We start from the raw sequence: 13,761 nt of genomic DNA, 5'->3' as shown, positions 1-13,761 counted from the left end.
TTGAGGGAAAGGAAAATAAGCGGTGTATTCCTTCCATGGATTCGAGGGTATCTCGTTTTCGTGTACACACTGATAGCACTGAATACTTTTTTTTTCTACAGCACCTCAACCCCTATGCTTATCTCCCCTGCCTTTCGCTCGCAGTCGTTCTAAAGCGCCCGTATAGCGCGCATCGCCGCATTAGCAGCAAAAACGGCGATTACGAATTATACGCTTTCCGGCAACATCTTCAAGATATTGCGCGCGCGCGCCCTTCGCTAACTCCGGGATGGGAGACGCCGACGCGTTTCACGGCGCTCGTACACACCACACACACACACGCACGGCCGCGCTCGAAGTGGCGTTGAACCGCGCCGAACGGGGCATTCTCCCCTCGCTCCGGAAACGACTGACATATGCGCTGCTGCTCGCCGGGCCCCAAGATTTTCGCGCGCACCCGCCCTTGCTAAGCGCTGCGGGCGCGTGAAGGAAGGGGCCAAAGAAAGCAACCCAAAAAGCGCAACGCACGGCTACGTGCGAGAGCTTCGTTCGTATATAAGGCTCAGGCATGTGACGGGCACATTCGTATAGGTATATACCTGCCAGGCATGAGAGAGAGAGGTAAAGAGAGAGGGCAGAGAGCTGCGTACACGCACACATTACGTATACACTTCGACGTGCCATAATTTTAATGTGGCACGGTCGAGTGTCAGCTAGCGAAGGGTGACATGTGTGCTACACACGCGGAGACTTGTTCTGGAAACGGATATGCTGCTCTCATTTAGGGATCCCGCCGGCCTGTTGGATGTATACACCCAAAAATGCCGGAGCGTTTTAGTGCACTCTTGCTTGCTGGCCCGCTGGCGCGGACGCGTGAAGCTATGCGGAGAGGAAGCGTGTATGGAGACTTCCTCTCTTGACGATCGTAGTGGGGACGGCGATGGTGGAGGAAGAAAAAGAAATAAAAAGGAAGCGCGGAGGCCGTTAATGCGTACGGGTGAGGCTATTGCGGAAGGAGAGGGAAAGGCAGAAAAGTAAGTAGTCAGCGAAAAATTGATTGACAAGGTAAAGTCCTGATAGCCTAGAGTGATATAGAGAACTCTTGGCTGTGTGGTAGAGCCCCAGAACTCATTAATGTGCTGTGAAATAAGTTCGTATTATTGAGGCTATGACAAGGAAAAGTGAGAAATTAACAGAGCGCTTTCAAGGAACAGGGAGAGGACATATAAAGAATTAGAATGCTACGTGGCGTCAAAATACGCGAAATAGATATTATTTAAATTTCGCAAAACATACAGGCCATACAAAGAAGAATACTGACGTAATAGTGCGCGTTACAGAAACAAAGGCGAAACCGTTATAGAAGAAAAATCATTGCGTTAATCGGGACTTCATTTTAAAAACGTGGCCTGAAGTGCCTTTATAAAACAATTATTCCTACTAATGCTGGTGGTTCCGTTTGCAGGTAGCGAATTCCGAAGTTCATTAGCTGTTTGTACTAATGAAAATTCGCGAAAATTTCTTCAGGTAGTCGGTATATATGAAGTTCTATGGGGGATAATCGTCGTAACAAGTCCGTAGTAACAAGTGATATACATAACTGCGATTCAGGAGAGCAAGCTGCCTGGCTAGTTGGTGATGCAGTTTCTGGAGAAGTTAGCGCAAAAAACAGACAAGGGACAGAAAGAAAGACATATAAGACATTCAGGAGCGCTCGTGAATGTCTTATGTGTCCTTTCTTTCTGTTCCTTGTCTGTTTTTTGCGCTAACTTCTCCAGAAAATATACCTGCGACTGTTGATTTTCTGGTTGCTTGTTTTAATGGTACTACGTTTAACAATTTACGTTTAATGCTATGAGCTTGTCGTCCTGGTTTGCGTTCGTTAATTGGAAGCATTCTGTCGATCCTTGTCGGTGATTTTTATCGCTTCCAGCGGCGCGGGTGAATCCGTTGTCATAATGCGTAGCCCACTGTAATAAGCTACGTTTGATACAGACCATGTATGGAATTGTGGGGACAGCGTGAATGCCTTTTTTTTTTGTTTATATGCCATTTCTACTCCTTATAAAAATGGTCTGTAGGCTTTCTGTAGACTTTTTATGGAGTCTGTTGCCATCCTAAAGATGTTTCCTTTTTTCTATTCATAGCCTATAGAGTGTCTACAGGATTTCTGTTCACTAGACTAGTCTATGGGATTTGCCACTGAAAATTCTATAGACATTGTTAAAAAAGTATGGGCAGTCTATAGACTGTCTAAATAGATGTTTCCAAGGGCAGAACCAGATGTACACCATGGGATGGGAATATCGGAGTCAATGGACGCATTTCATGCGCCTGACACATTTCTTAACGCTTACTTTTCTTTTTGCAAGCTGTATATCACGCTGTAAGGCAGTGAACGTCTGCCTACCCAAGCAGTTTTCTCACAACTGATGCTGAGCGTGAGGCCATTTACTCCCAGCAAAATAGACGTTTTCGAGCGCAGCATTAACGCGCGATTCAACAACAGAGGGCGCAAGTGCACGTCCTTTGATATGTTTCTCCTACGCGCTCGAACGAGTGCAGAGAAAGTGCGATGGCCGTGTTGTTACAGTCCTTATCTGCTCCACGCGCAATTAGCTGCCTGGAGGCCGCCAACAAAAGAATCGTGGGAGCCTAATTAATTTTCCAGGGGTGAGAATAGGACACCTCCTCCTAGTAAGCAACCACTTTGCGAAAGTTGCAGCTGGAGAATTGCTGATAAGAGGATTGGCAGAAGCTGTGCTTAGGGCGTTGTAGAACTCTGAAGAACGTGGGCGCTGCAGTGTCTTATCGGTCACAGAGAAACACCTGCATGCCGTTGGTTCGCTGTTTCTTTGTACTAAAAGCTTTGTTCAGCAGTTCATTGTACTGAATTTCGAGCTTGGGTCACAGACTTACGGGCATTCCGCTAGATTTCCCTAGCTTGTAAAATATAGCGTGATTAAAGCTGGATCTTTTAGAACCAAGACCCTGTCTGCCAGCCGCACTTTAAACACAAATTAAGCTACATGAGAGTAGAAAGGAAGTTAGTGTCCTCAAGTGCACTTCTTTTAAGGGGCAGCACAGGGGAAGATTTGCCATGTTAAAATACGGAATACTTGCGGTTGGCTACGGAAACAAATTCCCTTTTCAAAACAATGAAAGTTCGAGCAGCTACGACGATTTTGATAGAAGTTTCAATCTCCTCTTTTTGCTAGACTCAAGACCTCTGGTGCCGCGTTTCAAAGCGTCCTCCCATTGCTAACTGCATCAAGTTACTATGCTTTGCGGTTGGAATGCATACCTCCGTTGCCAAGATTAATCATTCCGCATAATTAGTGATCGAAATATCATCCGGGACTTGGCCGCCATACCCTGCCTCTAAAAGGGAGTGTGATAAAGGACAGCTCACTCCCATATAGGCTAATTCGTGTTTAGAGTGCGTAACCGGTAACTAAGCCTGCGGTACCTGTAACACCGTTAAGACTTCTTCGAGTATTGAGTGATGTAAAGACTTCGCAATTAGCAAGGGTGAGCATCAGGTTTGTTGCCTATCACTGTTGTTATTACCATATCTTCCGACATTATAGTAACTTGTCAACTGTTTTCTTGTAAATGTTGGTCTTGACGTTCGCCTTGTTTTATGTAAAAGGTTTGAGGAAGCTCTGGAAAGGTTTGAAAAGCTTAGCAAGCTGTGTTTCGAATGACAACGCACACTTGCAAAGGTCGCTTTACTGCTTCGGTTCAACAACGTGTACTAATTTACTGAGATATGAATATTTACTGGTGCACATTCGCTTGTTTTCTCTCTTAGCAGCAGCATCAGCAGCAACAACAGCCTCAGCAGCAACAGCAACAGCAGCCTCCCAACCGGAGGGTCGGGTTGCAGTGCTCCAACTGCGCCACGTCGACGACGACACTATGGCGACGCAACAACCAGGGCGAGCCCGTGTGCAACGCATGCGGTCTATACTACAAGCTTCACAATGTAAGCAGCTCGCAATCTTGCATGGGTACTTAGAGCCATGGACTTCCTAAAGACATCACTTGAGTATAATGCTCTGACCTCTCAGATAAGCATAAAAAAGTTCATGGAACTAAAAAATAAATAGAAAAGCTTTTAAATACAGCGAATACATCCCATAATCCTGTGTGAAAGAGAAAAAAACACCTTAGACTAATCTGAATTTCAGTGGAGCTCTGTTAACTACAGCACGAATGCAAGTGATCTACATCCGCGTATTTGAACCCCCGTCGTAGCGTTTTACGGCCTAGAATTTCGTCGTTCGTCCCGGAGGCAAATCAATACGCAAGCCCCTCCAGCCTGCTTTTTCGTGGGTTTAATTTGTACGTTATGTTTTTGATCCCTTCTCCTCCGAAGGCATCTAACAAAAAGTCCGCAGTCGCAGGGTGCAGGCCACTAACGACACAACGCAACCCAGAGCCCAACACAACGCAAGAGAACACAACAAACCGCAACAGCCCAACACAGCACATGTACGCAGGTCGCAGCAGCGTAATACCACATGTGATGTCACTCGCGCAGCAAGGGACTTTCTTCTTGTACACTTGCCTTCTCTCCTTCCGCACTGTCTCTTTCTCTGACGCAAGAGTTGCGACATGAACACGGAAAGTGCCCCCTGTTCATGGAGGTGCCTCACAAAGGCTAGGGCACGTTCGCTTTGAGAGAGGGGCGTGGGCGATGGTGGCTGCTCGCTCGCGGGGACAGCAATCAGACGATTGACTCTGGTCGTGTCCTGACGCGCTCTGTCGGAGACGCGAGACACACCGGCCGGCTACATTCGGCATGCACGGCCGGATGGAGGGGAGGCGGCGCTGCATAGCTCTTGGCCGTTTCGCGAGGGTCCTCGGTGGGTAGGGGAGTAATGAAATTACTTTGACGACGCACCCCGCCTAAACAGCTCGGCGATTCGAGAACCCCTCTAAGTGAATTTCCGTACCTTCGATGATGTTTCCTCGCGGGCAACTAAGGGGAAAAAAACAATATCAAGGCGAAAATATATGAAGACGTGATAAGAGATGCTTAAACATTGAAGGAGCAAGCACTGACGAACAAAGAAGGTCCAGTCTATATGTCCAGTCTTGGTCAAAAGACTGCAGGTAATATACGGTTTGCTAATAAGGCTTGTGGTAGGACTCTTACGGCGCCCCTGAAGCTCAAAATTTCCTAAGGCAAGGCAATTCTGTTCACCGTCCCAATATCTGGACGTTTTTGGGACGTTTAGGGGACGTTTAGAGACAAAGGGGGGAAAATTCAGCAATAGTTCATTTTCTCTTATTTTAAAGCAACCCACCAAGGCTTACACGCTGCTTTTCGTGGTTGATCTTATGAAAAACTAGGAGCTAAAATGCGAAGACTTAATGACAGGTCCAACGTCAAAGGACACAGCATACTTTATCAATGGCTGCCAGAGCACTGCAGCAGTATTGCCGCGCTAAGGGGACCGCCTGATCAACCCGCAAAACAATGCTGTTTTGTTTCTGTCCCCACCATGAGAGTTGACGTAGAGGGCAATGTTAGAACACTTGCACCTTCGCTGACGTCTGCCTAATTAACTTCGGGATAGTTTTCTCTTCTGCTTAACCTACCCTGTCTTTCTTTCCCTCTTTGTCACTAATTGGAAGATAAACAGGAGTGGCCTTGTTTTGCAGTGGGCGTAATCTGGCTAATGGTGATTATTATGAAAAGCCCTCCCCCCACACACACTCAGCATATACTGCGGCCTAGGAACTTTTGATCAATACTGTACGTGACAGCCGATGGTATAACAATGTGTTGGCTTTGGCAGCTCGGGACCAAGATGGCGTATATTAGGACTAGATGCTATTCCTAGTTATCCGGACTTCAAAGTATGCGCAATACATGTCTCATGGTAGAGGGACTGAGCCACAGTTCTCGATTCCATGATTATAGATTGCGGAGTGGGACAAAAGCAGCCGAATTGTTCCGGGTTAACGTCCACGACGAATTACTGTTTGCGCAGGTCAATCGGCCGCTGGCGATGAAGAAGGAAGGCATCCAGACGCGCAAACGCAAGCCCAAGAGCGCTAACGCCGACGGCAAGTCGTCGAAGAGCTCGAGCAAGATGAGTGCTGCCGCCGCAGCCGCCGCGGCCCACGAAGCCATGGACAGCAAGCGGCTGGTGCCCATGTACCCCACCATGATTGCCACCACTGACCACAACATAGCCGCGTACGGCATGCAGGTTCGCAGGGCAAGTCCCGGTGAGTCATCCCAGTACCTGCCGGCACCGTCTCACAGTTGGGCTCATCCGTTTACTTATTCGGGTACTATGCCGTTGTCTCTTTTTACATCGAAATCAATCTCACGCACGTAATCAGTCGCACGATTTTGTGCTTGCTGTGTGCTCGCTTCAGACTGCTTAGTTCTTTGATAGCTGACTGTATTTGTTACTTTAGTTGAGCAGGTTAAACATTGACACACTCATATGCGGCACTTAGTGTTTGCTGATGTTCTCTTTGCAACTCGAATTCGTTCGCTGCCTATACTGTAGTGGAGTCTGTGCCGTGCATTTGCGTCAAGAAAACTTTGCGGCGGCGCAATACACGGCCTGCATGACTCGGAAGAGTTATGGGTTCGAACAAGGGGCCTTACTACTTCGATGGTGACGATGCTGACACCATGGCCACGCAAAACTAAACAACAATGAAAACGTTGGACATTTGTTTCGTATTAGGAGATGAGGTGCTCTTTTTAACAAGTCATGATCGAAGAAATGTTAGACAGTTTGAAATTATCTTTTACGTGAACACAAATATGCGTTGCTGCATGCATAACGTGTGGAACACATGTTTTGTGCCAAACTAACTTTCTGTGGCTTGCTATGGAGAAGATGGCCGACCCGTTGCGTGTCTGGCAGGCGTTTGCTCTGTGGTGCTCGGTGGCACGCTCGTTGCTAACGCGGAAGCTGATTGCCAGCGTGTTAAGCGTTGCTGAAAAGCAGCGGAGTTTCTTTGATTTTAGCGGGTCAGTTACAGTAAACACTTTGTACCTGTATATGGGCACGTATTTGTGCCCCGGCAAGAAACCACACTGCTTCATAAAATACGTGCCTCATATTTGTGTTTAGCCAGTTCCTTTGAAAGAGGGATTAGCCTGATTTTTTTGGCCTACAGCAACCAACCCTCACTCTACCATGCTCAGTCACTCCATGCAGCACTTTTAACGCTAGGGGGCCTTTCCCATCAGATCATGTCATTAACACGTTTTGGCGGGCTAGTTGGTTAAGCATCTTGAATAAACAGCGCGAACGAAGACGAGCACAAAAGACAAGAAAATGGACGACACAGCGCTGGCGCTGTGTCGTCCATTTTCTTGTCTTTTGTGCTCGTCTTCGTTCGCGCTGTTTATTCCAGATTCAACATGTCATTAAGCCAACCAATCAATGTTAACATTATATTTCAATTATGTGCGATATTTGTTGCTCGCGAAATTGATCTTGTTCATGGACAGATTGTCTTAGTTGCGTTGTAGTCATACTACAAGTGCCTTGTTTTTCGTGCCGTCATGCAGCAATGGTCAAATAGCCCAGGACTATTCTGGTGACGCCCAACTGTCGACTGCATCAAAGCGGAATTACAAGACCACCAGGGTCTTAATGCAATCTTGTTTTGTAACAAAGGCAGCATTTCATTGGTTTGGCTTGGTGAAACAGAAAGAAGGGTAGCCAAGTTTAATTTGGTCCTACTGATAAATGTACTCGTCTTATCTCTTCTCTAGATCTTGACTGCAGGGTTTCTTGTCATAAACTAGAATGGCACTCAGTGCATCGATGTTCAAGCACCCTTTTAGAACATCTGTTTGATCTAAAAGCAAATTGGAAAATCTTAGCCACACTAATCTTCCTCCAAAGTTTGTAAGGAATTGCTGAAAACACGGTTGAGATATCACCTTTCTTACGCTTTATATGAATCTAGAAGGTACATAGAGCAGATTGCGAGATATAACTGTTAGGCATTGCAAGCGGAACAATTTTTTCTTGAGCTCAGTAAGTGACGATTGAATCAAAATTTGTTTTCTTTTGCTCTCATTTTCTCTGTTCGCAGACAAGGGCCTTGCCTGTTCCTCCGGCGTTCTGCCCGCTTACGCTCCGACGGCCGTCATCAAGCACGAAGTGCCTATGCCCGGATCTCCCGGAGGCATGAACGTCGAGATGATGGGCGGCGGCGGAGCCGGCCCCGAATCGCACAGCCCTCGCTCACTGTCGTCGCCCATTGCCCCGACGTCAGCGGCTCTCAACAAGCACTTACACGGATTACGCATGAGTCCCCTGGACGTGCAGCCTGGCACCAGCAGCCCGCTCCTGATGACCGGAGACATCCAGACTGCCAACGTGTACCAGCAACCGACCAGCGTGCTCGTTCAAGTCGACCAGGGGAAGATTCAGCAAGGAAACCCCTCTACCATCATCCAACACCATCACTCGTCTTAAGGTGCCGCCTGCTCGCTACGTTCTGTGAAGGCCGAACCATCTTTGCGGCAGATTCTCCAAGGAATAGCCCGTGCTGTTGTTGGTTACATCCTGCGAGCCATAGAACTGTCATGTAGGCAAGTGAAGTGTCGTTACTGAATTTATCCACGGAGCAGAAGCACTCGTCAAAGGACCATTTCCAAGATGCGTAGGCGCCAGTTCACAGATCGGCTGCCCTGACGGTTTCGGAAGATATCCCGCCTCAAGTTCAACGCTTAAACCAAGACGACTGTTTTTACAGCACGCCATTTCCTAGATGGCTTTATCTTCTGGCGTCCAGCCCGTGTTTCCGAACATCTCTGCAGAAATGAAGTGTCTACAGTGAAAGAGAACCAGCTATTCGATTCCATAGTTCTAATGACACGCTGCTCTGCGAAGACATTCCAGAAGATACTCTTCAGAACGTAGGACGCTGTTTCACTTTTAGTGCATGGAAAAACAATGACCAGCATGAAGCTTGTTTGCTGCGTATGGCATGCGGAAACATGTTTATTGTTTGTGCTAAGGCCGTAGACTCTAAGCGCTGAAAATTAAAGGAGTTCGGCAAGTCCTGAAGCTACTGGAGTATCCCTTCGTAGTTTCTTCCTTCGAGAAGTGATCAAGTACCTGCATCATGCAATGAACTACAATTATGCATTGCTGTCTTGCGATTGCATATGAGTAAGCCTTCTCTATGCCCTATCGTCTGTGCCATGACGGGAACTGTTGCAACGCTGTGGTTCTTACAGCCCATTGCACTGATCGCTCAGTAGTGGAGCCAAAGCGTGTGTCTGCGTCTGCAAGACGTGAACCATACCGTGGGAAGGAAAAAAAGAGACAATGCACTTATTATATTCCGCACTTTGCACTGGGTTGTTTTTCTTGCAGGGTTATCATGTTAAAGCAGTTCGCAAGGCCTGGCTATGGGAGCTTGACTTCTTTTTGTTCCATACTTCGAAATACTCGCTCGAAGTGGCAATACTCTGAAAAAGTAAGGTTCCAGCTCGAGCGCACTAACGATTAATTGTTATCTGAGAATACTAGGCATGCTGTCAGTAAAGCGAGTGCGAGTTGGTTCTGACGAATTCAGATATAAGTTCTGCTGACCACCAGCCACATCTTAGGCGATTTCCCGGATTGTGAATTTCTTGGAGTTTTTCGTAATTAGTCGGAAGTATTAACGATAATTACTCAAACGAATACCGCCGATTTCGCTGTAGTACGCTACCCGGACTGCTTTAAAGGGTGGCCTCATGCACACTTACCAGACAAACAGGGTGAAGCAGGCTATAACTTTGAGGAATGGGGAATTTGTGATTGAAATCTAGTTCTTTTTGTTCTGTTCCGTTTCCCGCTCAGCCTATTTTTCCTTTTTTTTTGTCGTGGGGCAGCCTGTATTGTTCCTTCCCTATCACTCATAGGTCACATCTTGTGTAGATAAGAAATACGGGGCACATTTTTCATAATCTTGTCTGGATACGTGAGCGGGGCCAATTATATATTTTTTTAGTTGCATTTTACCTTCCGCCGAACTCTGTGCATAAGTGGTGTTGTGGTTGTGTGTGGTGGTGTGCCAGACCTCTTGAAGTGTTGTGAAGTGCGAACGCTTTTGCGCTGCCTGAAAACCTGCGCGAGAGGCGTGCGCACCAATCAAAGATGCCGGCGCGTACGTTGCGTGTTCAATGTTTTTGTTTCTAATCATTTTTTTTTGCACTTGTCGGGTATATGCCATGTTCAAAGCAATATAAAACACGTTTCTACCAAACGACACTGTATCGGGTGGTTTTCGTTTACTGCCTGCGTCACTATCGATATCCAGTGTCTTCACTCCAAGTTCAGCCGTTGCTTAAATACCGATTTTGACGAATCAGATTATTTTCAGAACCGAGAAAGAAAGTAGAGATACATAACAAATTTATGCATGCTTTATTTCAAATACATGCCACCGTATAAAGTACTGTGAAGTGCATGACGAAGATCACTGGAGATGAACGCTGTTTTGCAGGTTACTTGGCGGACACAAATGACAGTGAAAAGTAACGAATGGTCATGGTATTGAAAGAGCGAGGTTCCCGAGACAAATACTTCCGTGTGTTTGTAAATTATATTTATAACTCTCTTCGCAGTTCAAACGGCGGCCAGCAGGCGATCACAGTGCCGATAACATGCTTATCCCGGCGACGGATTACAAACGTGTTGGTTCAGTTCAGTATCACCCATGGGATTATAAAGGAGTAGCGCAAACCATGAATCGTCAAAGTTCACTGACCGGCGAATTGTCTTACTTTTAAACACGTTAAATTGCGCTATGAAAAGGCCTCGAGCTATCTGAGAAGGCTTAGTATTGCTGCTTATTTACCTTTCTTTTTATAACGATGACAGGCGCAGCAACATTTGCTAATAATGTTGATTTAGAATGTGGATAGGAATATATGAGAATGGCGATCTGTAGGCTGCAGACATGCATGACTAAAAGATGTACTAGATGGCGTCGCCTAGTGGACTACTCGAATGTGCAACTCGGTGGCAATTCACTTTGTACAGTGACACACAAACGCATCACCCCAATTCATACCGGACTCATCAACTGCACTTCCAAGGTAGGATGGATGCATACGTTGCAAATAAAAGGCGTCGTATTTCTGGACAAATATTGCAGTGAGAAGTGCGCATATATGAATCCTTTCGACGCACAAACAAACTGTTGTTCTATTCTGTACAAGTTTTGTAACATAAGCATTATCGGCATAATACGTAGCGTTGTTGCCTCGTTCCTCCTTTCGTTTTGTTCCGAGTTGTGCCAATGAAAAAAAAAAAAGATGGAAGAAATAAACTGAAGAAAATTACGTTTACATTATAACTTGCTCCATACGACCTTTGCGTACACAACAGGAGTGCTAATTAGAGGATTAGGCTCTAGCACGAGTGCGGAGTATATTTCAGAAAAAATGGACATCGTTTCACAAACTGCTGCTCTTTCTGCAAGTGCTCAAAACGACGGAGCACACCTGACTGCACTTTTCGGTCGTGGGAAACTTCATGGTTTGCACTTTCCTCAGAGTATCCTCTCTTTAAATGGTGTTAACAGTTCAGAGGTCATCGACGGGCACCAGTGGAACAAGCTTGAGCACTGAGACGACTTTAAACCTCAGACTAATAAAAAGTGAAAAGTTAAATTTGCCCTTGAATGCGGTGTACAAAAACTACGCCACTTCGACTTCTGTAAGCTCTGGGACCGTCTGACAGCAGAATATTGCAACTTGTATCACTTCTAACTATTCGCAAGAAATCGCAATGAAGCTAAATAAACTGAGGTGGCCTGGGTAACAACATTTCACTTCGACAATTTGCATGTGCCTGCAGCTATGCTCTTCTCAGCTTTGCTTGACATTCGGGTGAGTAATGTTCGATTCCTGAACGATATAAGCTTGAGTACTAAGCTTATCGCTTGTCGTAGGACAAGCAGGAAATCGTTTATAGCCCTGAATATATTTGACATCAGCATAGCAACAAGAAAACTAGCGGTGCACACCAGTGTGACTTTCAGGATGCCGCGGTGGCTCAGTGGTTATGGTGCTCCGCTGCTGACCCGAAAGACGCGGGTTCGATCCCGGCCGCGGTGGTCGAATTTCGATGGAGGCGAAATTCTAGAAGCCCGTTTACTGTGCGATGTCAGTGCGCGTTAAAAAACACCAGGTGGTCGAAATTTTCGGAGTCCTTCACTACGGCGTCCCTAATAGCCTGAGTTGCGTTGGGACGTTAAGCCTCCATAAACTGTTAAACCAGTGTGACTTGACAGGGGTCGTGGTGTGAATGTACGGCGGCATTAGGCTTGCAGTGGCCTGTGGGCAACTGCTCCAGTCTCAGAACTGCCTTGTTGCCAGTCTGTACACTGTCCACTGGCGTTCTTCAACAATCTCCAAGTGGTGGGCAGTGAATGAAAGTTGTGAGCGGGAAATGCTGGGGTTCGGGGTGGCCGAGAATCAAAAAGAAATGCAATACTACCCCCCACCTACCCCCAAACACACACATACTCATCGACCGGTATTCACTAAGAACATGTGAATTTCTTTTGCAAGAGCAAGCTTTTGTATTTTTTATCAAATCAGATGCATACAAAAATATAGATTCCGCCTCTCTGCTGTTTATAGTAGCCCGAGTGACTAATAGCCTAAGTTCGATATACAAATACCGATAGCGTTAATTTCTAGAGCTGCCTGGCACATTAAATGTTATGGGTATTTGTTCTTTACCGCGCCATATCGAGATCTTAGCCCCGAAGAAAGGACTAGCGTCCAGCGGGCTAAGTGCCGATTGCATAGGCAAATATAGTTCGTGAGAATGTGGACATGGGCAGACCAAGCGTGCGGCTCACAGCCATCACACGCCGGGCTGTCTGTCATTGGAATTAAAAGAAAATATTCGCCGGGAGTACGCATGTCTGCGTGAAATACTTAGCAGGACAGGCATAGTACATTCTAAAACGAGTCCTGGATGCTGCCAGCCGCACTCTTTGAAACGCACGGGTTCAAGACACGGGTTCAAGGCGGTGTTCGCTAATGTGTCTCTCTTCGTGGTCAGGAACTCTTCCGGCCGCCTTCGCATCTTTACGTGGGGCAAAGCAATAAAAAAAAAAAAGCCATCGCCGATCAGTGGAAGATTTTTCTGCTACATCGTCAAAGCGTCACCGATATTAAAAACACTGGCGATCCAGTCAGGTCTCATGAAATGGCTTCAAAATTTTCCTGAAGAAGAGCGCGAACTTGGACTGAAGGAAGACACATAGGTGGGCGCTGTGACTTCCTTCAGTCCTTGTCCAAGTTCGCGCTGCTCTTCACGAAAAGGTCATGGCATCATGCCAACCCGCCCAAGCATCCGTTTTAGCTTTAGCATTAGGCCGCCAAACTCGTGGAACGGACTTTATGTGCTGACCCCTGAGCAAAAGCGGTGGGTACTCTTCTTCTATGCACCCTTGTGCACAACCTCCATATTTTTGCTCACAGTGGCTGCAGCCCTTGTGGTTACGCCTCCTGACGGACAGACGTTACTTTAAGGTTAAAAGGCAGCAGTAGTCAAACACGCGGTCACTGTCCATAAAGATCCGAATCTTTCATCTGGAAGAACCTCTCTAGTTCATTATATTTTACAGGGACCACTCGGAAAAGTTCCTCCACATCCGGTAATCTTTTGAGTAAGACAGAGAAAATTGAAAGCAGTAAAATGATATTTCTAATTGACGAGAGGCTTCTGACTTACACGCTTTTGATCTCCTGTTTGAATAAATCAAGCT

The 13,761-nt window shown here is 46.5% G+C and overlaps 1 protein-coding gene across 4 annotated transcripts in view; it reads left to right on the top strand.

Moving 5' to 3' along the window:
* Positions 1–10,241, top strand: part of LOC149358778 (uncharacterized) — a 97,543-nt gene extending 87,302 nt beyond the window's left edge. For 2 of the 4 annotated variants that reach the window (XM_089570962.1, XM_089570965.1), the window contains exons 5-7: positions 3,794–3,967; positions 5,985–6,288; positions 8,068–10,241. In XM_089570962.1, coding sequence (XP_089427088.1) covers positions 3,794–3,967; positions 5,985–6,288; positions 8,068–8,453 — 864 coding nt within the window. In that variant the 3' untranslated portion in view covers positions 8,454–10,241. The remainder of the gene's footprint in view (positions 1–3,793; positions 3,968–5,984; positions 6,289–8,067) is intronic. The other 2 variants (XM_089570963.1, XM_089570964.1) reach the window with 2 other exon arrangements.
* Positions 10,242–13,761: the final 3,520 nt, after the last annotated feature.

This window comes from Amblyomma mixtum, chromosome 2 (assembly GCF_055824585.1).
Source record: "Amblyomma mixtum isolate Tamu chromosome 2, ASM5582458v1, whole genome shotgun sequence".
In the NCBI taxonomy this organism is placed as follows: domain Eukaryota; kingdom Metazoa; phylum Arthropoda; class Arachnida; order Ixodida; family Ixodidae; genus Amblyomma; species Amblyomma mixtum.
This window is presented reverse-complemented; position numbering and strand designations above follow the sequence as displayed.